A 24698-nucleotide genomic window follows, 5' to 3' on the forward strand; every position below is an offset into this window, starting at 1 on the left:
AGGGTTATTTGTTGATTTAGTGATCTGTGTTAAAATATCAATTGTTGGTATGTCTATGCTGTCCAAATATGTGTTCATGTTTCAAATATGTGTTCATGTTTAAGTCTGCAGAAGGGGGTTCAGAAGTATAACGTTTGGAATAGTATGCTTTGAAAGCTGCATTGATCCTCAGGGGGACACGTTGTAAGACCCGCTGACTGATCATTAATTTGATCAATGTGTCGTGATGTTGCTTGGTGTTTGAGCTGGAGGGCCAGCAGATGGCTTGCTTTGTCGCCATATTCATACAGCATCCCTTTAGATCTCAGTATGCTTTTTTCTGCATTCCCTGTAGAGGTGAGATCGAACTCAGTTCAACACAAGAAGGGTTTTGCTCCCATTACTGAACGCATACACTGCAAGTGCACACAATAAAACACTTTTTTTTTGTTCAAAAGTTAAGCTTCTTTCTACATTTACCCAATTCACCCCACCCAACACAAAACTCGCCTTTCAGTGTCATAGTCTAAAGCGCAATTCAGGTGTTCTATTAATTATCCAAAATCAGCATCTAATAGCCTATCACCCAGGCTATTTAGTGTTCAAGCTAACTCAATCTCAAACCTTTCAGACGTGGCAGGCATCATTTAGCTTTGTTCTTTATCGGTGTTGGAAAGTTCCCTTTCATCTGATTATAGAATGCTTCTGCTGCTTCAGGGGTGTCGAAGAGATGAGGCGAGCAGGGTGGCGTAGGAACGTGATTAGAGTTTATTCTTGATGTCCTTGAATGTCGCTCGTTGCTTGGCCAGGCTTGAACTCATATAGGGGAAGAATAGATTTCTGTTGCCGTCGAACTTTGTCTTCCTTCTGTGACCTTGGCCATCGGAGCACACGCTCCTTATCTTGATAGCGATGGAATCTAACAATGATGGCTCGCGGACGTTGTCCCAAGGCAGGCTTTGGAGCTTGTGTACGGTGCACTCTTTCCAGGGGCCTGTTGCACAAAACTAGGATAAGGGATTAAGCCGAGATATCTTGGTTATCCTGGCTCAATTTGTCCGTGATCCAGTTGCAACCCTCTTACAGTGCATGGCAAAGGCGAAAGTCCAATTGGTAGAGTTTTGAGTAAAACAAGAATATGCATGTGCAACTGAACAACAGGTCCCATGTGTGTTGCTATACCTTGGTGGTTGGCCCTATTTCTTGTCAAAAGTTTAACCAACAGAACGCTTCAGTCCAGTTCACCAACAGGCTAATATTCAGATACTATGTCAGTTCCTTATTATGGGAGTCAGGGGTTTATTTAGCTGTTAAATTGGTTACTAGTTGTTATTACAATGTTATTGTTAATCATATAATTGTGATTATATTGAAGAACAAACTATTGCCATGAAATAATGGTACACTTGTTATTCAAGTCAAATAAAAGAGGTAAAGGTCTATTGACTGGTAAAGAGGACTCCTGGACAACAAATGCTACCCATACATCAGAAGACTTTGAACAGATTTGGAAAAGACTGAAAACTACCGTCTCACACCCTCTCACATTTAAAAACAATTCACATTCACAAGTTTCCACAGGGTGCTACCGTAAAAAAGAAGGTGGGGACAAACTTTGCAAATTTGTGAAGAGGCCAAGTATTTTTCGGATTTTTATTTACTGTGTAAAGTCGCAAACCTTTATGAGAGATACAATACGGAGTGCTGCAACATGTGCTGCTTATGGTTATACATACAGTGGGCATCGCTTTCAAATGACCACTTCATTCGCGCATTACGCGGCGTGAAGCTGCGAGAAGCTTTAGTACCACTTTCAGCCACTGTGCGTCGCTCTGCCACTGTACATCGCTCTGCCTGCCTGCCGTCCCCTTACATAATTGTTGCCGAGTAATCCCAGCCTACTTAATTCAATAACAAAATAAATCATGCATAATTAAACATTACCTCGATTTAGGCTACTTGGGTATGGCTTAAGGCTTGACTACACGAAAATCGAAATCGAAATTTGCTGTCTACATTATTGTCAGTGTTGGGGTTAACGCAACTACGCAAATCAAAACAGTGGTGTGATAATTGAGCCAGTAGAGAAATAACTGTTCAGAATTAATCTGTAGCCTTGGGTAGGCTTCTGCAGAAAACAATGTTGTTGCCGATTTAATACATCTGGCGACGTTTTTGACAGGCTACGCAATAGAGGCTTAGACAACTATGACCCACGTTTTGGTTTCATAAATTAATTTGCCCTACTTCTTGACTGCAATGTAGTCAATTGACTGCTTGACATGTCATTTTTATTTTTCTGTACGATAAACAATTACATCTGCTTTATGCCGCAGAATTACATTCATATTTGGCTGACTGCAGACGCGCCACTTCCCTCCCCATATTCCAATATTAAGATAGTATAAAGTGCTTTTTGTATAGGCTACTATCATAAAAAAAAAAATAGTTAAAACGAATAGCTATTTGCAATTTGACAAAACACTGGTCCTCATTTTGCGAATGCGAGGACGATATGAGCCTGTTGCATTTAGTTAGATGTCCGAGTCACACATAATGTTTGAAAACCACTGGCTCGTAATCACAATAATTTAACACACGACAGTTGGATAACCTACTTCATCATGTCCCCATGCCTACATTTTTGTGAGTAGCATAGAGATCGTTAAAAACAATAAAGTATGGCTCTCCGTTTGGGACATCGAAAACTTTTTTTAATTTTTAATAGACTACCGTCAAAGATGCTGACTTGCAAAAGCCTCGGAATAACACGTTATCTCCACTATCATCAGTCATGCCCCTTGATCAAAGTGGGGAATGAAATAAAAGTTTGATAACCACTGGCTTAACAAGTTACCTGCAGTCCAGAACACAGAATCTATTGCAATATTCTGATGATCGGCGATGATATCGGCAAATGTTTGTTTTCCAAAGTAAGAATTTCACTTCACCATGCACCTTCGACAATACCTGGCCTACCTGGTATCATTACAAACATTATTCTGTGTCCTAAAACTGGCATATTTTATGGCATTGTGTCATGTAAGTTCGTTGCAAAATCTAGAGAAATGTGTGAGGTGGTCAGCGGGGACAATTGAGACACACATTGGATTGTGTTATTACTTGAACATTCCACACTATCCACAGCTGTGGTAGGCCTATCAGGGGCAGGAGGATTACTGTCAGCGCAGGCTTTATATAAAATTCTTCAACAGAAGGCCTCGAATGTTGTCTTGTTTGTGGAGCGCTTTGCTTCGCTTCTGTAATTTCGGCTTCATTGAAAATGAGGGCTTCCCTCAATGACCCTCCGAGAATAAATAAAGGTTGAATGAATGAATGAATGCAGGCTTGCCCAAAATAAAGGCATGTGGTTTGCGCAGCCTACAGTAAATAACAGACCTGCCAGAATGTGCGTTATGATGCTTTTTTACGAGCAAGATGTTTTGGTACCCTACGCACACTGCATGTTCTTAAATAACAATGATCATCAGTAATATTCGACCATTAATTTGGGTAAATGGGCAAGCGTGACCACCTTGATTGGCTGATTGGCTGATGATTGTAACGCGGGCATGATTCCAAACACCTCCCTTACGATGATGAGTGACAGGTCTCAGAATGCGTGCGCTACACAAGGACGGAAGATGATGAATAACTGGGGCCGTAGGCTATTCACAAAGGCTTTTATCTTACTACTAGGAGTAGGCTACTCCTAAATCGCACTTAAAAGATTTTAGATTGGAGTTTTCTCTTAAAAGTTATTCACAAAGCCTTTCAGACAACTCCTAAACTAGGAGTGAGTCTTCGCGGCTATGGATGACGCGTCATTACTCATGCACGAGCTTGACTGAAGTGACCACCTTGATTGGCTGACGATTGTAACGCTGAATTCCAAACACCTCTCTTCCGATGATGACTGACAGGTGACAGGTCGGAGAATGCGTGCGCTACACAAGTAGTGTGAAGGACGGAAGATGATTAATAACTGAATAAAAAGGCCTAGCCTAAATGAATAAAGAGTAAGGCAAAACAAATAGCTTAGCCTAATGAAACATAGGCCTATGGATTGATGCAGTAGCCTACCTTTGCAACATTATTACATTAATCTGTCACCATATCCCTAGGCTACGTTTGCAAAGAGGAGAACATTTTAATTTGATTCACAATGAAACGTTACATTTCATTTCCATGTTAACAATGAGTAGTTTGTGTTGTTGTTGGTGGCGTTATTGCATCCCTTTTATGAATGCAAAATTGTTCCCTAGCAATTGGAAGCTCCTGTTGCGCATAGGCTATTTCAAAACATCACAACGTAAAATGCCACAAAAAAGCTGTTTATGAATAGGTCTTAGTGAGTTAGGAGTCCTCTCGACTTAAGCTGTCCCAGACTTAGGTGCTACTTTTAGGTCTAAAATGCTTCGTGAATTACTTTTTGTGAAAAAATTAGAGTCCCAAAGTTAGAGGACACATTATTATTTTTAGGAGTTGCTCCTAAATTCGCCAGTTAGGAGCTACTTTTAGCCTTAAAATTCTTTGTGAATATGGCCCCTGAATAAAAAGGCCTAGCCTAAATGAATCAAGGCAAAACAAATAGCCTAGTAGCCCAATGAAACATACGGATTGATGTAGTATCTTGTAACATTATTAAATTATTCTGTTACTATGCCTACGTTTGCAAAAGAGAACATTTTAATTTGATTCACAATAATGTTACATTTAATTTACATGTTGACAATGATTAGCCTAGTTTTGGTTGTTGTTGGCGGCGTTATTGCAAGTTAGTTATGCCTACAATGCAAAATTGCTTCCTCACATTGGAAGCTCCTGTAGCTGCATAGGATTTCAAAACCGCAGGTTTGTGAATAGGTCTGTGAGTAAGGAGTCCTCTTGACTTCTTTTAAGCTGTCAGAGGTGGGAAGGTGTGATTTTTTGGGGAAGGGCCGGATTAACTGGGCACAATTGTCTGATGGCCCCTTCCCCAGCCAACGGAATCGGGTGGTTAGTTAATAGGCCTATCGTGAAGATTTTTCCTGCCATCTAAGGCACGAAAGCGCATCTGTGAGGCCAAGCCTCACCAAGTAGCTCGTTTGTTTACAACTAACATTCCATTTAATTAAACTGCTTTATAGGCTATGCGAAAATAGTTTTCAACATTTTGAATATTAGTGTCGGGTGAATTGAAATGTTCTCAAAGTAGCCTTATGGCTGAAAGCTGCTTGGGACACCCCCGTCAAACAATATAACCATACAAACGCTAAAGGAGTAATTTTGGCTTTGTCAGAACTGAAGAGCTGTGGACGGCACGCACGGTATGCCCAATGAAAATAAATTAACGCAACGCAAACACAACACAGACCCTTCTCTGCGCGTCAGTCACTGACATGAACGAAACACAGAACCCGCTTCTCTCCGGGCAGTCACTGACAGTAACCTAGAATAAATGCAGGGGAAAAACACTTCCCATGACAAAGACATCGTAAAACACTGAAAGTTAATATTTTGTCACTAGCAACATTCATCTGTCCTTTGTCAAATGTATTATGTTCCAAGTACCCTATCGCGTAATTCTGCTTCATAAAGTTGAACAAATACATTTGCTTATTTCACAGAAAAATATAAATAGCCAGTCTACAGTGCAGAGTTGGTAAGTTATGGTAGGCCAACTTGCAGTGAACATACAAAGAGGGGAAATTATTTCTCTTGCAGCTGAGTAGCCTCAGGTGCGCACGTGAACATAAGGCCGAACATGCAAGCGCCAATGAATCGTGCTCTCACGGCAATCGCGCCGTTAAACTTAAATAGGTTAACATCACTCTAAGTTCGCAAGCAAGGAAAAACGATGATTTGAAGACATCTGTTTTAGTTGGAAGGGCAAGGGTAGCAACAGGGCAACACAGAGACAGGCCAGATGGCAGGGCTGTTATGAGAGTATTAAAATATAGGATATTCTACGGGAAAACATTAAAAACGGCAAGACAGTGGGGAAAGTTAAAATACGTGATAAACACGGAAAAAGTTGGCATGCATTGTTTCGGTCCCCGCACAGGGATTATTTGTCATACTATTAATCACATATGATTATTTGTGAAATTGTGCAAACAGGCAACACATTTGAAAAGGAAGGACTGGTAGCATGCAAGCTCACGGAAAGATTGATTTAAGAATGTTATCACAAAGTGTGTGGTTGTGGCGCGGGCGAAGACAATTGGCAGGGGAGGGTCATGTCTTTTTTAACAATTCTGTCGGAGGGTCATTGAACAATTTCTAGCAGGCAAGAGAGGGTCATGCAACTTCCAACTGAAGCACTCAAAATTCCTCCGGTGGCCCCTTCAATAAATAACGATCAGTCCCTAGATAGCTGCTGGGCTATATGTCTTGGTTCTGTTAACAACTTATTGTCAAACGCATAGCCTATCTCATGGGTTGCATCCATTACAAACAAACATGCAATGTGAACGTCTGGGATTGGGGAGAGCACTAAATGCTCTACTGAATAAGCACGAAGTCAAACCTTTAAATGAAAAACACTCTTTAATAATCCAAAAAAATAAATCGCTAATGAAGTAAACTTGTGACCATCAAAAATCGTTTATCGCCAGAATCCGTGATACCAGGACGTAACAGGAAGGCATTTGGCTGAGCAACGGAGGTTAATATGCTCCATGTTTTGTCCAAATGATGACTGTCTATCATCGTTGCACTTTCGGAGAAAACCGAATGTTTCATTCGTCCCCGCTTTCAATCGTCGGTTGTACCTACTCAAAACGCAGATAGAACCTTATTATTCTAAGGTAGCGAAATAGCGTTCAGCATGATTCATGCCCAATTAATTCCCCCTGTTAAAGTGTTCGCCTTTGTAGTTTGGTTTCGTGATAGCCTATGATAAACGGCTTATGGCCAAATATGTGAAAACGTTAAAATACAGTAGGCGATAAACCCGGAAAAAGTTGACAGTGATTTTTTCATAATCACTTTGGAGGGTCATAGAAAAATGTATTGCTGGCGAGGGAGGGTCACGTCTTTTTGGACTAATGCTCCCAAACTCCTCCGGTAGCCCCTTAAATAAATAACGAACAGTCCCTAATGAAGTAAACTTGTGACCATCAAAAATCGTTTATCGCCTGTAACTCCGTGATAACAGGACGTAACAGGAAGGCATTTGGCTGAGCAACGGAGGTTAATACTCTATATTTTGTCCAAATGATGTCTGTCTATCATCGTTGCACTCGGAGAAAACCAGAATGTTTAATTTGTCCTGCGTCTCTACGGCTGCAAACGGGATTCACTCGCAGTTAACCAAATATTTCTTTATTAGGGCAGGCATATTTCTGGCTATTACATTATTTCTAAACCAGTCTGCTAAAGTCTGTAGTGAAGTCTGTGTAGGGTTTTCCAGGCTCCATTTCTTTTTACGAGACACCCTGCTCACTTGAGCCATCTACCGGTTGTTTGGGTTGTTGCAGCGTCTCACTGGAAAAATACAAATTAAAGTCGCGTGATACCGCGTGATCCCACGCGCGGACCGCGAGTGAAGCTGGCCAATTCGAAGCACTGCCCACTGTATAACTGAATTAATCTAGTACAGTGGCTTAAACGTCAGTTTTTTAACATCAGCCTAAAACTAGTGTTCCTGCAGGGGAAGGTGAAGTGTTTAGATTTGTTCTGTCAGGTAGAATACTAATAATTTATAAGAAATTAGATAACAAATATTCACATCTGGCTTTAATCACTTTGCCCCTTCCTGTCCGGTGCTGGAGAGAGCTCAGTATTGGTTTTTATATTGTCCACACTAGTGTTATCATGAGCCGAGACTAAAAGACTTGCAATAATATCAAACACGCTTGATTTTGTCGTAATGTCAAGACTAGAAAAAGACTCACTTGGACTGGCTTAAAACCGCTAGGATTGCCACCTTACATTATACGATCTAGACGACGGGAGTGCGCCGCACCAGCATTAGCAGGAACTGCTGACTGTCACTTTCCCATGCCATACTCATACCATACAAACACACCATACAAACAATTATGGTCCTTAGCAGTATGAATGAGTATATTACTGCTTCTCAAAGAAAAGCAGTTTAAGGAGACAACTTCATTCCCAGAATCTCACCAAAAGCCTGTTATTACTTTGACACATTAGCTGTATAAGAGAAGTAAATCAAGAGAAATGTTGTTTCTAATCATCATTTTGAAAAGTGTACCAGTTAATTCAGTCATGGCCTAGATAGTAAATATAGGTGCACCCTTTCCCTAAGGTTGCCTCTTCCTGTATGCAAGATGTCTGGATACTGGACCATAAATCAAAGTGGAAATGTACGGCGCAAACTCTTGTGCCCCACTGAATCTTATAAAATAGACATCAAGGTATGAGCTTTTTAACAAATGCTACAGTTTTCCAAACTGTAATAGCTTATATTATTTTGTGTACTGGTTTTTGTAAACCTTTTATAACAGTTATCAATTTGCTTTGTACCACAGGGCCCAGTCTTCCTGCGTGTTCAGCCTTATGACATTGAGAGAAATGAGTCTAGAGCTGTGAGCTTCACTGAAGAACATGCCCACTGGCAGATTCCTATGAATGAGGTCAACATTGTATGTGATGTCACCACTGCAAAGGGTATGTGTCCAGCAGAAGGACCTTGCACACGCACACACACACACATCCAACACATGTAAATGCCCTACACTGCAAAAAGTGATATCTTTAAGATAAAATGTCTAGTTAGTATTGGATAAGTCAAAATCTTCTTAAAATTAAAACATAAAAAACAAGTCAATTCATCTGTCATTGGATTAAAAAAATGAGCCTTAATTTCAAGCGATGGTTCAAAGTAATTTCACTCTAGGGAGCTTTGCACCATGACCCCGAGCCAACCCTCCTAGAACCTGTTTTCCCTTGGTCGAACCCTAGTCGAGAAGCGCTGTCAGAAACTAATGACTTTCTGCAGGACAATGAAACAAAGCATACAGCAAAGGAAACTCTCAATTGGTTTCAGACAAAGGAAATTAAGGCCCTAAATCCAACTGAACAGTTCTGAAGGTTAACTAAAGATCAAGATTCACAAGAGGAACCCCTGGAATCTTCAACATTATCTAGACTGACTTATCTGTTTAGAAGAATGGGCAAGAATGACATTTGCATACTGTGTCTGATTAGTATCGTCATACAGAAAATGTCTTGAAGCTGCCATTACAAATAAATGCTTTTCCACAAAGTATTTAAGAAATTTCAGTAGGCGCGTTCAATGCTTTTTTCCTGTGTCATTCCAATTTATTACACATAAACAAAAGTCTTGTCACCCCTTTAAAAATACACACACTTTTGTAGTTTTTTTGAGAAAACAAACAAACCAGTACAATTTCAAGAGCTCAACACAACCAAAACAACAATTGTTGTCCCCAATTGAACGCAAAATATCACCAAAATGCTGCGGGAAGTGTAATACTGTCAAACTGACACGGTCAAAAGTCTTGTCACCCTTCACAAAAAGTGTCTTTTGCACTGATGAAGGCATACATTTCAAAGTCAAAGTCAAAGTCAGCTTTATTGTCAATTTCTTCACATGTTCCAGACATACAAAGAGATCGAAATTACGTTTCTCACTATCCCACGGTGAAGACAAGACATATTTGACCAATTTTAAGTCCACAGACAAACGTAACATTCAAGTAAACAAAAAAGTAAGTAAATAAGTAAATAAGAGGGCACATATAATAATAATGAAAAAATAAGAGCAGCAAAATTTTGTTGAAATTGTGCATAGACAGTCAATAAAATACTAGTGCAAATACTGTAAAATACTATAAAATACTGTTTGACCTAAGTAATAAAGAAAGTGGCATAGTGGTGCAAGTTATGTAAGAGCAGCAGAAGTGTTGTGTTTTCAGGACAACAACACCAAGTTGTAAAGTGTACAAGTGTGCAAGTGTTCAAGTGTGCAGGTGGAGTAGTGCAGGCGGCCATTGTGGGTCCAATGTCCAGGATGTTATGTAGCTGAGGGTGGAGGGGGGAGAGGAGGGAGAGAGTTCAGCATCCTTACAGCTTGGTGTATGAAGCTGTTAGTGAGTCTGGTAGTCTTGGGAGCCGCAGGCTTCTGTACCTCTTCCCAGAGGGCAGTAGATCAAACAGATTGTGAGCGGGGTGACTTGCATCACTCACAATTTTGGTCAAAGCCTTGGGGTGAGGTGGGTGGTGTAAATGTCCTTCAGGGAGGGGAGTGAAGCACCAATGATCCTTCCAGCTGTGTTCACTATGCTGCAGGGCTTTCCTGTTGTATTCAGTGCAGCTTCCGCCCCCACACAGCGATACAGCTGGAGAGGATGCTCTCAATGGTGCCTCGGTAGAATGTGGTCATGATGGCTGGTGGAGCACTTGCTCGCCTGAGTTTTCGCGAGGGAAGTACAGGCGGCGCTGAGCTCTCTTAAGCCAGTGATGCAGTGTTGGTGGTCCAGGAGGGTCTTCACTGATGTGCACCCCAGGAATTTGGTGCTGCTCGCTCTCTCCACCACAGCACCCGTCCGATGGTCAGTGGCAGGTGTTGGGTGTGACCTCTCCGAAGTCAACAACAATCTCTTTGGTCTTGCTGACGCTCAGCAGGAGGTTGTTGTCCCTGCACCACGTGGTCAGATGGTCGACCTCCAACCTGTATTGAGTCTCGCCGCCCCTTGGTGATGAGACCCACCAGAGTTGTGTCGTCAGCAAATTTCACTATGTGATTGTTGCTGTAGGTTGCAGTGCAGTCATCGTCAGCAGGGTGAAGAGCAGCGGACTGAGCACGCAGCCTTGGGGCCCCTGTGCTCAGTGTGATGCTGCTTGAGGTATTGTTGCCAACACGTTACTACTTGGGGCCTCTGACAGAGGAAGTCCAGTAGCCAGTTGCAGAGGTAGGTACTGAGTCCTAGTTTGTCAAGTTTGCAGATGAGTTGTTGTGGTATTATGGTGTTGAATGCAGAACTGAAGTCTATAAACAGCAATCTCACATATGAGTCTCTTTTTTCCAGGTGGGTGAGGGCTGGGTGGAGGGCAGAGCAGATTGCATCCTCTGTAGACCGCTTGGCTCGGTATGCAAACTGGAAGGGGTCCAGGGTGGGGGGGGAGAATGGCTTTGATATGTGACATGACAAGCCGCTCAAAGCACTTCATGATGATGGGTGTCAGTGCCACAGGGCGGTAGTCATTGAAGCAGGATGGAGCAGTTTTCTTCGGTACAGGTATGATGGTGGCAGCTTTGAAACATGATGGGACGATGGCTTGCTTCAGGGAAGTGTTAAAGATGTCTGTGAAGACATCCTTAAGCTCCCCTGCGCAGTCCTTCAGCGCACGACCTGGGATGTTGTCTGGACCTGTTGCCTTACGGGTGTTGATAGCAGCAAGTGTCCTCTTCACGCTGTCGGCAGAGAGGCACAGGGGCTGCTCATGTAGAGGGGGATGGGTCTTCTGTGGGCAGGTGCTGTTTTGTGCTTCAAAGCGAGCAAAGAAGCGGTTCAGGTTGTTGAGCAGAGGGATGTTGCTCTCACAGCTCTGTGGCGCGGGCTTGTAGTCCGTGAGGGCCTGAATGCCCTGCCATAGGCTTTGTGAGTTCCTGCTGTCTTTGAAGTGGGTGGTTATCTTGTGAGTGTATTCCTTTTTTGCTTCCTTGATGCCACGGGACAGGTTGGCTCTCGCTGTTTTCATGCCAGCTTCATCCCCAGCTCTGTAGGCTTTGTCTCTGGCCCTCAGCAGCCTGAGGACATCCCCTGTCAGCCATGGCTTCCAGTTAGCCCGAGTGATGATGTCTTTTGTGTGGGTCACATCATCGATGCACTTGGTGATGTAAGAGGTTACAGTGTCTGTATACTCCTCTATGTCTGTCCGGTTGTTGTAAGTGGCTGCCTGCTTGAACATTTCCCAGTCTGTTGTGTCAAAGCAGTCTTGAAGAGCATCGGAGGCTCCCTCAGGCCACACTTTTACCTGCTTACGAACCGGTTTGTTCGCTTTTACCCTTTGTCTGTATCGCGGGCATTAGCATAACAGTGATATGGTCTGAAAAGTCCAATGTGGGGGAGGGGGGTGGCTTTGTATGCTCCTTTGTGTGTAGTGTAGGCCAGGTCCAGGATGTTATCTCCTCTTGTTGGAAAATCAACATGCTGGTGTAGCTTTGGAAGTACAGTTTTTAGATCAGCATGGTTAAAATCTCCAGTGAAGATGGTGAAACCGTCTGGGTGTGCCGTCTGTTGTTCACTGACAGCCTGGTACAGTTCACTAAGAGCAGCGTTCTTATCACTGTTGTTGTTGGTAGTAGGCGGGATGTATACTGCGACTAGCAGAATCGCAGTAATTTCCCTTGGCAGGTAAAAAAAGGTCGGCACTTTATGATCATAAACTCTGCCAGTGGTGAGCAGTGTTTGCATACTACTACAGTGTCCGGCACCATTAAGTCCACGGATGTAAACACAGATTCCTCCTCCTCGTGATTTACCTCCCTTTACAATGGCCCTGTCTGCTCGATAGCATGCTAGCTGCTCCAGTTGTACAGCAGAGTCCGGAATGTTGTCATTTAACCAAGTCTCAGTGAAGACGAGCACACAGCAGTTACTTACTGTGCGGTTCGTTGATCTCAGCAGTCGATGTGATCCATTTTGTTGTCCAGTGATCGTACATTTGCCAGGAGAATGGATGGTATGGCTGGGCGAGTTGGGCTGGCCGCTAGCCTGGCCCGGACGCCTCAGCTTGCCCCTCTTCTGCTTCCTCGCACACCGCCGGCTTTCTTTCCGGGGAGGAGTAGCAGGCGAGTCGGTGTTGTTGCAGGCGGAGTAGTCCGAGTTCCTTTAGCGTCTCTGTTGCAAAGTCCAGAACGCTGCAAAACTTGCTTTTGCAGATGTCGATTAAAAACTGCCTGCTGTACTTGTAGTACGACGTAGTAAGACAAGACGAACACGTAAAACTTTCGGACAAACACTTTTTAAACGAACAAAACACCGTACGGTTGGGACAGAGAGAGGTCGCTGCGTGTGTACGCGCCGCCATCTTGGATCCTATATATCATTGTTAAAATGATATAAAAATTTCATTGTTAAAATCAGGTGCTAAGGTTATGGGTAGTCAGACGTCAGCTGTGAAAGCATTCCTGAGAAATATCACAATAGACTCAAGTTTACTCACTTTAAAAGATGATTTTTCAAAACTTTCATTAATCAGTTTCCAAAAGATTAATTTTTATTCCTCTTTTTAGTCAACTTTAGCATGGGTGTGTAAACTTATTCTCACAATTGTATATGCACAACACATGCCAACCTCATGGCAGGATAATAATGTGACAAAATATTTGTCACTTATGCATTTGCAAATGTGAAAGCAATATCAATGATATAGCGACAAGCTACCCTTCATTAGACATTTTCCTGTCATAAATCATTCTGTTCATATCAATATTGCAGACAAAAAATATCAATAATATGAACAAGTGTTTATTATTTCAGATGTCATCTTCGTAGCCACATGTAATCCAGTGTCCATTTATGCCATGAAAGAAAGGGCAAATGTGTTACATTGTGTGGACCTCTATGAAATCTTCCCAAGAACCCTCAGTGGTGCTTGGCAGCCTCTGGTCACCATAGCACCACTTGGTGGACCTCTTGAAGGCCAGGTGATTCTCCATGAAGAAGAGGTGAGGTCATCCTAATGAATACTCCACTAGAACAAGGCACATACACATTGATAAAAATCATATGGGCCTATATTATTTCATAATGTATTGCTCATTTAATGTGTGGAGAAGGCTGGAAGGATGCCAACAAAACAAAAACTTTTTTTATCATCATGTCCTATACAGTTGGATTTTGTTCAGTTGAAAAGTTTACATACACCCTGGAAAAAATACATCCAGTTTTTCACAATTCTGAATATTTCATTGCAATATATCCATATTAGTCAAACTACTTTATTTCAATGAGGCAGTATTCCAGAATAATAGTAGACATGAATCATCACAATCATTCAATCAGTCAATCATAGGGTCAAAAGTGTACATACACTTTATTAATGTAACTTTAATCTAACACTTTGGGTAATCTTCCACAAGCTTTGCACAACGGTTTGCGGTTTGTGGTCCTCCTTTCATGAACCCGTTTGTTCAGTTCAGTTCAGAATCTAAGGTTTTTGATATTATGACTGTTTTAACATGCACATAAAGCTGCTTTGAGTACTTCAAAAGCACTCTATAAATAAAATGTATTATTATAAGAAATTGTTCATTTAATTTAATAAGTTCCAATAAATCCCCTTATCACGCTAATGAAGGGCCCCATATTATAATTTTCCCTCTGGTGTAGTTATCACCATAGTGCCTGTCAGATTTTTAGTATGATTGATAAATGTAAATGACTGAAGTTTCCACTCACTGTCAGTCACATGTGCAGTACCCTAACACCAAGGTAATGTGTGGTATACCCCTATGATTTGCTCTTTTTTGGCCATTTAAACATGTTGTAGATTTGTATTCACATAATTACTATGTTTTTGCCTTTTCTATCCAGTGGCTGGTAGTCCAGGATAACACATAGAGCAGTTCAAGTAGTTGAGTAGAAAGAGATTAAACTAAACAGTAGAAAAAATCAAGAAAAGAAAAGCAGTGTACATGTGCGAACGGAAATGTAATGTGTGAAGTTATTGGAATAGAAATAAATGTAACCACCTTCAACATACTTATGAAGACATTTTATTTCAAGTGTGCAACAAATGTAGTCATCTTAGTAAGGAAGTTCGTTGGTTAGCTAGTCAGTCAATACATTTGCAAAGTTAACTTTGACAAGGCTGGCGTCTAGCATTATTATCATCAAGAGGTGTGCTAACTCATACCCCCGGATTGCTTTGCATTGAGGTTATACTTCAGACTTGACAAACTCCTATCGTAGGCAACGAAAATGCCTTAAGCGTATTGCAGAAATAGTAGAGAATGATGCTCCTGTCAACAGGAGTGGTCTGGGCGTGTTTTTTTTTTTTTTTTTAAACTTAGCTAAATGTTTCATTCACAGGACCAAGCAGTGCTTTCTCGTCTGCCTCCTTCATATATGCAGCAGCAGGATAGATACAAATATAATAAACTGCTGAAATGCAACGCAAACAAGGCATTTTAGATATTGGGCTCTATCTTCCACTCCAGCGCAATTGACTTTGCGCAAGTCACTTTGTGGGCGGATTTTGGGCGCTGTTGCTATTTTACCGGCGGGATAATGACTGTTGCGCCCGACGCAAATCTAAAATGGGGTGGTCTGTAGTAGCTACATTACTCATGGGTGTGAAGTGGTTTGGGCGTAATGTGCAATAAACCAATCAGAGCGTCATCTCACATTCCCTTTAACAACAGGCACGCTTGTTCCATAGCGGATTGCTATTATGATGGCAGATTTGCCAGGTGCAGCCAGGAATGGTTTACAGCGCTATAGTCAGTTGGGAACAGTTTGCTTTTGATTTTTCCTCTTGACAAAATGTAATACAGAAATGTCTCTTTCTGATGTTTTGGGATCATTCTCACTGAATCACGAGGTTATGAATGCATGGTGATATTTTTGCAATGTAATCTAACATTACCTCACTATAGACAATGCAGATCTTCTGTCAGAAAAGCTCTCCTCTCCCGTGCTGCTGCTGGGGCATTTGGGTTAAATGGCATCGGCATGCAGTTCAACATCACGTCTCATTAAGTCCTCTAATATTTCCTAATTTATGTCACCAACACATCCATGATTCGTGGAAATGTGTACGCTAGATTTTTTAGATATATTTTTTCACATTTTCACACTGATTTCCCTTGTGTAGCAATATTTGTCCTTGTAATTATGTATGGTTTGGAGAAATGGGAACTGCATCGTATAGATGAGAGGAGCAAAGTGCATTGCGCAACACAGGCGCCCAAGCAAGCGCTCCTGCAGGTGTAAGCTACGACTGTACCTTACCATCAGGCAACTCAACAACGAGAAACGGTTTCCAAGTTGACCTAACTTTCCAACTTAGCACAGTATCCCATTAACTGCATGACAGTAGGCTATTTACAATATTTTATGTAAAGTAGAGTTTGTAAACACGTTATCATCAACTTAATGCGCGCGCAACTTTTGTTTGAGCAGGAGAGAGAATAACAATGAATGGACGCAGCAACTACAGAAATTGTAGCCAAGGCTACTTGCTGCTTTCTTTTACTATCTATGGTTGCTGGTTAACAGCACATAATAAGCTGATTTAAGCTAATTCACAAACTCAAGACTTCAAGGCCATCATGGATATAAAACGTTTTTTGAAAACAACAAAAGGATGGAGGGAACATAGCAAAGCTTGGAGTTATTTCAGATGGGCTACAACAAGGTAGGCAAAATTGTGGTGCTTGTCAAAACCTTAGCGCAGCAGGAATAATGCTTATAGGCGGTAAATTGGAACAAAACTAAAGGTAACTTTAGCCTTTATAGGACTGTATAAAATTGTCCAAATTAATATGTCGTAATTAGGCATTGTTGTTGTAATGATATTGCATGTAGATGTACTATATAGGCTACTAAATTTTTAGTTGACCAATGCACGAACAAAACCGGGAAACGGACAAATATTATCAAGGCTTTGAATATTTCCATCTGTGCACAGGGTTTCTGTAGATCGGTGTGCATAGCATTCATTCCTGCATGCATGCGCCCTTAAAATAGCATCTGAATTTGCGCCACTGACTTTAGACCAGGAGGTTCCTGGTCTGTGGTGGAATTGTTTTCAAAAACTGCAAAATATCAACAGGGACCGTTTTATGGGAACACTCCCCTCTTTCCGCTGAAAGCGCCCCGTGGTATACATGTACCTGTGGAGGGAAAATTCCAATATGCGCTGACTGCAAAATAGGTATACAAAGAGTATACAAAGTAAATTGCGCTAGAGTGCAAGATGGAGCCCATTGGATACAAAACAGACAATCCAGACTACTACAACGTAGCCTACTGCTTGTAAGCTTCCAGTGCTGATAAACACGAGTACAAAATAATAATAAATAGCAAAGTCACTAACAAAAGAAGCTCTCCAAAACAAGAGCGCAACAAACGTGATTTGCTCAGTTCAGATTACATTTAAAGGCAGCCCAGGCGCCGGAGGAAAGGAAAATGTAGAAAATAAAAATATCCCCAAAAGAGAAAATAAAAATCCCCAGGAAAACCCCTAAGGAAACCTCCCCGGTAGCCTAAGTATATATTAAACTTAAAGTCGCACCGCTCACGACTGATTAACATTAGCACCTTTAAGAAGCACGGAGAAACACAGAGAAGTGGGCCTTAAAGCGATGGTTCGGCGTAATTTCACCCTAGGGTCCTTTGCACCATGACCCCGAGCCAAACACCCTCCCAGAACTTTTTTTCCCTTGGTCGAACCCTGGTCGAGTAGCTCTGTCAAAAACTAATGACGTTCTGCAGTCGTAATGGAACCAACTTTTATCTCGTAAATTACCCCACTGATAATGCCCTGAATGGTACGAAACTTCTACAGTAGTACAACTATGGCCTTTAGTCCAATAACAAGGCATTAGAAAGTTTGTAAGTGCACCAGGAGTTTTAAGGAGTTTATTTAAATATCACTTGCCTGATTATCTGCTACTATACCGCTGTGTCGACGTTTCTTCCGTGATTTGGGAAAAGCCCGTAAAAGTCCTGTGTCCGAGTGTCCGAGACGAGGACCAAACCAGGTCACTCTCACAAGACAAAACACACTACCTGTTGTCACGTTCAGCAATCACGGGGAAACACCGGCGAACCAAACACACAGCAGACGAGACACCGATAGAGGGAAACGAGAGAGAGTGGAGACCGAGCTACCTGGGCTGTTATTTATAGACGCTGACAATCTCCCATATGTAGCCGCCATGTTTTCATTATACTATTATACTATCAAGGGGATATCAAACAAACATTTATAGTACAATATATTACAACACCATGCTATTCCATCTGTGTGTCATAGTCCTCTAACCTCAAATTTGATAAAAAATAAAATTGCTTTCTTTGTGCATTTTTAACCCCTCCTCTGGGTTCTTTAGAGTAACGCAGTGGTTCACTTGGACCTGGTGACTGGCGCTGCACGCAAGCTGCTTTTCACTCAAAATAAAGAAGAGCAAACCCACAAGAGGAACCAGTCCCCTAAGTGGTGGAGCAGCAAGGACAGTGAGGTAAAAGCTAAAGTACAGCCACCGGCGTCATCAGCTCTTTACCACATGTATGAAGATAATGTAATGAATATCTGCCTGTTTGCCCTTGCAATCACTCTCCCTATAGCCTAACTTCAAAATGTGCTGTGAGTTTTCCCAAAAGAATTGGCTGCTTTTCTACAAACATGATGGGTAAGTCATTATTACGTTACTATTTGGAGGTCTTCCTGCCAGCATCTGGTACCTCTTCTGATTTTACTTCCTATTCATATAAGCAATTATTAAGTGTGCTTGCTGAAAGCAGCACACTTATTGTTCTTCTTAAGTTTTCTTATTATTCCCGTCTCCCTAATTTTTGGCCAGCTCCTGTGCCTACAGTGTAGGCCCTTTGAAAAAAGAAAAACAGTTGGTTTGACTAACTTAGTCAGACTATTCATACACCTCTCTACACACAATGTTTTGAATGGTACTCTATATACAAACATCCATCATATTGTTTTGGTAGGAATCAGCTGGAGGTCCTAGATGTTTTGGAGGGACAAGTTCACATCATCTCACTTCCCATCAACCTAAAAGCTGTCTTCCTGGTGGCTGAGGATCGCTGGCTTCTGATTGAGAACAAAACAAACAAGTTTGTTTCGGTTCTTCTACACTGGCATTACATTTACATTTATTTATTTAGCAGACACTTTTATCCAAAGTGACTTACAAAATGAGGAATAACATTCAAGCTACATTGCAAATGAGACCTTAAACTTGCAAGACCTTACAAAGGGCTTCTAACCACTAGGGTTCTCACTGTTAAGAACTAAACATGCATCTTATTGTAAGGCTATGATAAGAGAGAGGGATTTGATTTTTAGTCCATAAAACCATAATTTGTATATTTCAGTGGTTAATGTATAGGCATCTTTTGACTCTGTTATCACCCCTTTACAAACTGATGGACTGTTTTTACTCTGTCTTTAGGAAATTCTTGTTGACCAAGCCCATGCACATGGGTGCAGAGGACTCTGGAGTTTGTCAGCTCCACACTATCACTGAGGAATCACATGACATGGGCTTTGGGATGAGTTCAGGTAAAAAAAAACTAAAAGCAATGAGAAAAAAATCAAAGCATGCTCTCAGTGCTACCAGAAAGCACATGCAAAACAGTATAGTTTAGGTAAGGTTTTTTTAATTATTATTTCAAAACATTTCTATGAATCCTTATCGGTAATTGATTCTATGGAAAGGAATGTTTTGAAACACTTTCTTTTTATAACAACTTTCTAACAACAATTTCTTGAAAACAGAACACAAACATACTGCTGATGATTTGTGTAGCAAATCACATGCAGGGTTTCCCGCAGCACTTTGCAGTTAAAATGTATGCCTTTAACAAGCATACATACGCCTTAAGTAGCCTATGTCGTCAAAAATAAATAAATAAATAATATATATATATATATATATATATATATATATATATATATATATATATATATATATAAAAAATAAATATATATATATATATATATTTCATGAATGTGTGTGTATATATATATATATATATATATATATACACACACACATATACAGTACAGTGGGCGTTGCTTTCAAATGGCCACTTCAGTCGCGCATTATGCGGCGTGAAGCTGCGTGAAACTTTAGTACCACTTTCAGCCACTGTGCGTCGCTCTGCCACTGTACATCTACGTTTTTGTCAGTGTTGGGGGTAACGGAACTACGCAAATCAAAACAGTGTCTTGTGTGATAATGAGCCAGTAGAGAAATAACTGTTCAGAATTAATCTGTAGCCTTGGGTAGGCTTCTGTAGAAAACAATGTTGTTGGCGATTTAATACTATCTAGCGATGTTTTTAACAGGCAACGCAATAGAGGCTTAGACAACTATGACCTATAACTTGACTAAAACCGTGCAAAACTGGAGGTAGCTACACCTGTTATCTGAGCAGTCTGTAGCCTATGTCCTCATTTTGCGAATGCGAGGACGATATGAGCCTGTTGCATTTCGTTAGATGTCCGAGTCACGCATAATGTTTGAAAACCACTGGCTCGTAATCACAATAATTTCAGACAGTAAGTAGCCTAGGTTAAATAACAGACCCGCCACAATGTGCGGTATGATGATTTTTTACGAGCAAGATGTTTTTGGTGCCCTACGCGCACTGCATGTTCTTAAATAACAATGATCATCAGTAATATTCAACCATTATTTTGTGTTAATGGGCTATGCATGGGTTAGACACCAAGGGCCATATTTACAAAGCCTTTTATCTTACCACTAGGAGTAGGCTACTCCTAAATAGCAATAAAATATTTGGTAACACTTTACTTGACGGGTGAGTTCATAACACATTCATAGCAGCTGTCATAAACTGCACATAAAGCATTCATGACTGTTTCATGAGACATGACTCAACATTCATACCAAACCTTTCATGAATGTGGAAGACAGAACGACAAAAATGTGTCAAAATAAAAGTCCAACAATTGCAAAGCAGCATTGCCGTTTTTGTTCCAAACCTCTTACCTGATCTCGTCACATCTGAGTCAATGGGCTACTCCAGTGCCAAAAAGACAGAACATGAAACATACGGATTGATGTAGTATCTTTGTAACATTAATCTGTTACTATGCCTATGCCTACGTTTGCAAAAGAGAACATTTTGGTTTAATTTACAATAATGTTACATTTAATTTACATGTTGACAATGAGTAGCCTAGTTTTGGTTGTTGTTGGTGGCGTTATTGCATGTTAGTTATGCCTACAATGCAAAATTGCTTCCTCACGATTGGAAGCTCCTGTAGCCGCATGCACAAAAACCGGTTTGTGAATAGGTCTGTGAGTTAGGAGTCCTCTGGACTTCTTTTAAGCTGTCACAGAGGTAGGAAGGTGTGATTTGTTGGGGGCAGGGCCGGATTAACTGGGCACAAATGTCTGATGGCCCCCTTGCCCCCCAGCCAACGTGAATTGGGCGGCCAGTTAATAGGACTATATATCGTGAACGCGCGCCTGCACTCATTGTTTCAAAAGTAATTTCGGCTTTGTCGGAACTGAAGAGCTGTGGACGGCACGGCAGGGCATGCCCAATAAAAAAACACAACACAGACCCCGCTTCTCTCGCGTCAGTCACTGAAATGAACGCAACACAGAACCGGCTTCTCTTGCAGCAGTCACTGACAGTAGCCTAGAATAAATGCATGGGGAAAAACACTTCCCCATGACAAAGACATCATATTATGTAAACTTCCCACGACTTCAATATTTGACAACATATCATGAATGGTACTTCAAGTATGTGTTATTTTAGATAGGGGACCGTTCGGTATTTATGAAATGGACCACCAGAGGAAAATGGGGGAGGGTCATTTTATTCTTCGTTGAGGGGAGGATCACCCAACTTTTTTTAGTGTAGGAGGGGGGGTCACCCAAATTTTGTAATCAGGAAAACAGCAACATTTCAAAGTGGCCTAGGTGCACATTTTTCCATGTAGCTCTCAGTCTCAGTCTTCACACTTCGGGCACCCCTCTCTGCACACCACGTTTACCCCTCATTTCCTTCTTTCTTGCAGAGTAGCAAGATAAAGGCCTCGCACTGCGGCTTTAGTAGAAACTCAATGGAGACTGAGGGGCATAGGCACTAGCAAAGGTTCTAGAGGGAATGTGATTTCTGGCGCCATATTACGTTTTCTTTCGTTCCATAGCTGTCAACATTGAAAATAAGGGCGATGCTCCGGGTTTCTCACCCAAAATACGGGAAAATGTCAACATCGTCCCCATTAACATCGGAAGGGTTGTAGCAACAAAGTAGCCTACTTGATTCATGCCTAACAGCCTATATTACAGTAATTTGGTCAACTTTACACAGCCCTAAAAAGGCTACATTTACCTTTGGCTTACTTTTAGTATACCGTGTAACGTTTAAAAGGCTACATTTACCTTTGGCTTACTTTTAGTATACCGTGTAACGTTAAACAGTGTGCATGCTTAACATTAGTAAAGCATAATTGTGCTTCATTCATCCACATCCAGCTCCTAACGTTTTGACAAGCATATCTACCAATTGACCTTGTTCCTGCCCAATCTCTAGCTTTGCTGTCTCCATCCTTTCTGTTTTTGTTGTTTGCAAAAATATATACTATTTATTGGTAAACAGCAACAAGTGCAATTTGTTAATCGCTGTCATTCTCTCTCCTGCGCAAATAAATATATGTTACGTTCCAAGTAGCCTAGTGCGTAATTCTGCTTCATAAAGTTGAACAAATACATTTGCTTATTTCACAGAAAAATATAAATAGCCAGTTTAGGGTCTACAGTGCAGAGTTGGTAAGTTATGGTAGGCCAACTTGGAGTGAACATACAAACAGGGGAAACTCTATTAGCTGAGTAGCCTGATGGTAGGCAGGTGCGCACGTAGACATACTGCCGAACATGCAAGCGCCAATGAATTGTGCTCTCACGACAATCACGCCGTTAAACTTAAATAGGTTAACATCACTCTAAGTTTGCCTTCAAGCAAGGCAATTTGATTTGAAGACATCTGTTTCGTTGGAAGGGCAAGGGGGTAGCAACAGGGCAACACAGATACAGGCCCGATGGCAGGGCTAATGTTATGAGAGTATTCAAATATGGGATATTCTACGGGAAAATATTAAAACGGCAAGACAGCAGGGGGAAAGTTAAAATACGTGATAAACACGGAAAAAGTTGGCATGCATTGTTTCGGTCCCCGTGCACAGGGATTATTTGTCACATTATGACACAACAGGTGCAACACATTTGAAAAAGAAGGTCTGGTAGCATGCAAGCTCCCGAAAAGATTGATTTAAGAACGTTATCACAGTGTGTCTTCGTGGCGCAAAGCAGCGCAGGCGGAAGACAGCGACAATTGGCAGGGGAGGGTCATTTTTTTTTTTTGACAATTCTGTCGGAGGGTCATTGACTATTTCTAGCAGGCAAGAGAAGGTCATGCAACTTTTTAATGAAGCACTTAAAATCCCTCCGGTGGCCCCTTCAATAAATAACGAACAGTCCCTAGATTGCTGCTGGGCTATATGTCTTGGTTCATGTCTGTTAACAACTCATTGCCGTCAAGCGCGTCGCGGTTGCATCCATTACAAACAAACATGCAATGTGAACGTCTGGGATTGGGGAGAGCACTAAATGCTCTACTGAATAAGCACGAAGTCAAACCTTTAAATGAAAAACACTCTTTAATAATCAAAAAAGTAAACCGCTAATGAAGTAAACTTGTGACCATCAAAAATCGTTTATCGCCTGTAACTCCGTGATAACAGGACGTAACAGGAAGGCATTTGGCTGAGCAACGGAGGTTAATGTGCTCTATATTTTGTCCAAATGATGTCTGTCTATCATCGTTGCACTCACTCACATGTTTCATTTGTCCTGCATTTCTTCTACGGCTGCAAACGGGATTTACTCGCAGTTAACCAAATATTTCTTTATTAGGGCAGGGCAGGCATATTTCTGGCTATTAAATTATTTCTAAACCAGTCTGCTAAAGTCTGTAGTGAAGTCTGTGTAGGGTTTTCCAGGCTCCATTTCTTTTTACGAGACACCCTGCTCACTTGAGACATCTGCCGGTTGTTTGGGTTGTTGCAGCGTCGTTGCAGCGTCACTGGAAAAATACAAATTAAAGTTGCGTGATACACGTGATCCAGCCGCGGACGGACATGAGGAAGCTGGCCAAATCGAAGCACTGCCCACTGTATATAGGTAGGCCTAAATGAGCGATGTTCGCCGTGTTACTCTAGCTATAGGCTAGGCTACTGTTTTCTCCCTTTCATTTCAAACAGTGACCAACGCCAGTCTCCCTCTTCAGAACGCATTCAAAATAATAATAAAAACGTGCCATGAATTGGAAGTTTTTACAATTTTGAAATGCCGTAAATCCTCAAATAATGACGTTCTATTACTTACTTAGCCTTTAAACTTATTTACTTGGGCTGCACAAAGCTCAGGGCTTTATTTGGGGCAGGCTTAATTGAGGCAGGTCTTTGTTTCTACATTTTATTGTTAGGCATGCATTTCGTTTGGAGCGGCATACCAGCGGTAGGCTATCAAAAGCATACGATTTTTGGTTTGGTTCAGGATTTAATTTACTGTCTAAATTGAGTTCTTTTTTTTAATTATGCATGATTTAGCCTACTTTTTTATTTTATCAAATTCATAGGCTGGAATGCCTCGCGGCTAGCCTGGAAAATCCAGACCCTGATAATCTAGAAAGATTAAGAGTCTGGCCAAGAACAATGTAATGGCCCAACTCGAGGGGCGGCAACAAGCATGCATTTAAAAATCTCACTGCACGTAATTGGATAACACTAGACCATGTTTACTCTGAATGATTTCAGACTTTGACGCAATCGGATAACACTACGACCAATGTGTACTGTCCTCCAACGTTGCAGCGCTGTCTTCATCAGTTTAGCTAGTTTCCAGGAATGTTGGGGTAAAAGTAACGTGCATCATTGCTCCTTGCCCAGAGACAATTCCATTGTGCTCTTGCGAGAACTCTGGATTTCCAGGGTACCTCGCGGCAACAATT

General features: G+C 41.4%; 1 protein-coding gene across 1 annotated transcript in view; it reads left to right on the forward strand.

The window, feature by feature from the left end:
- Nucleotides 1-24698, forward strand: part of vwa8 (von Willebrand factor A domain containing 8) — a 210269-nt gene that overhangs the window by 124033 nt on the left and 61538 nt on the right. Inside the window, exons 27-33 of the mRNA XM_048239952.1 lie at nucleotides 8237-8345; nucleotides 8460-8598; nucleotides 13440-13627; nucleotides 18020-18148; nucleotides 18255-18319; nucleotides 18633-18758; nucleotides 19097-19206. Coding sequence (XP_048095909.1) covers nucleotides 8237-8345; nucleotides 8460-8598; nucleotides 13440-13627; nucleotides 18020-18148; nucleotides 18255-18319; nucleotides 18633-18758; nucleotides 19097-19206 — 866 coding nt within the window. The remainder of the gene's footprint in view (nucleotides 1-8236; nucleotides 8346-8459; nucleotides 8599-13439; nucleotides 13628-18019; nucleotides 18149-18254; nucleotides 18320-18632; nucleotides 18759-19096; nucleotides 19207-24698) is intronic.

This window comes from Alosa alosa, chromosome 3, assembly GCF_017589495.1.
Source record: "Alosa alosa isolate M-15738 ecotype Scorff River chromosome 3, AALO_Geno_1.1, whole genome shotgun sequence".
NCBI lineage: Eukaryota > Metazoa > Chordata > Actinopteri > Clupeiformes > Clupeidae > Alosa > Alosa alosa.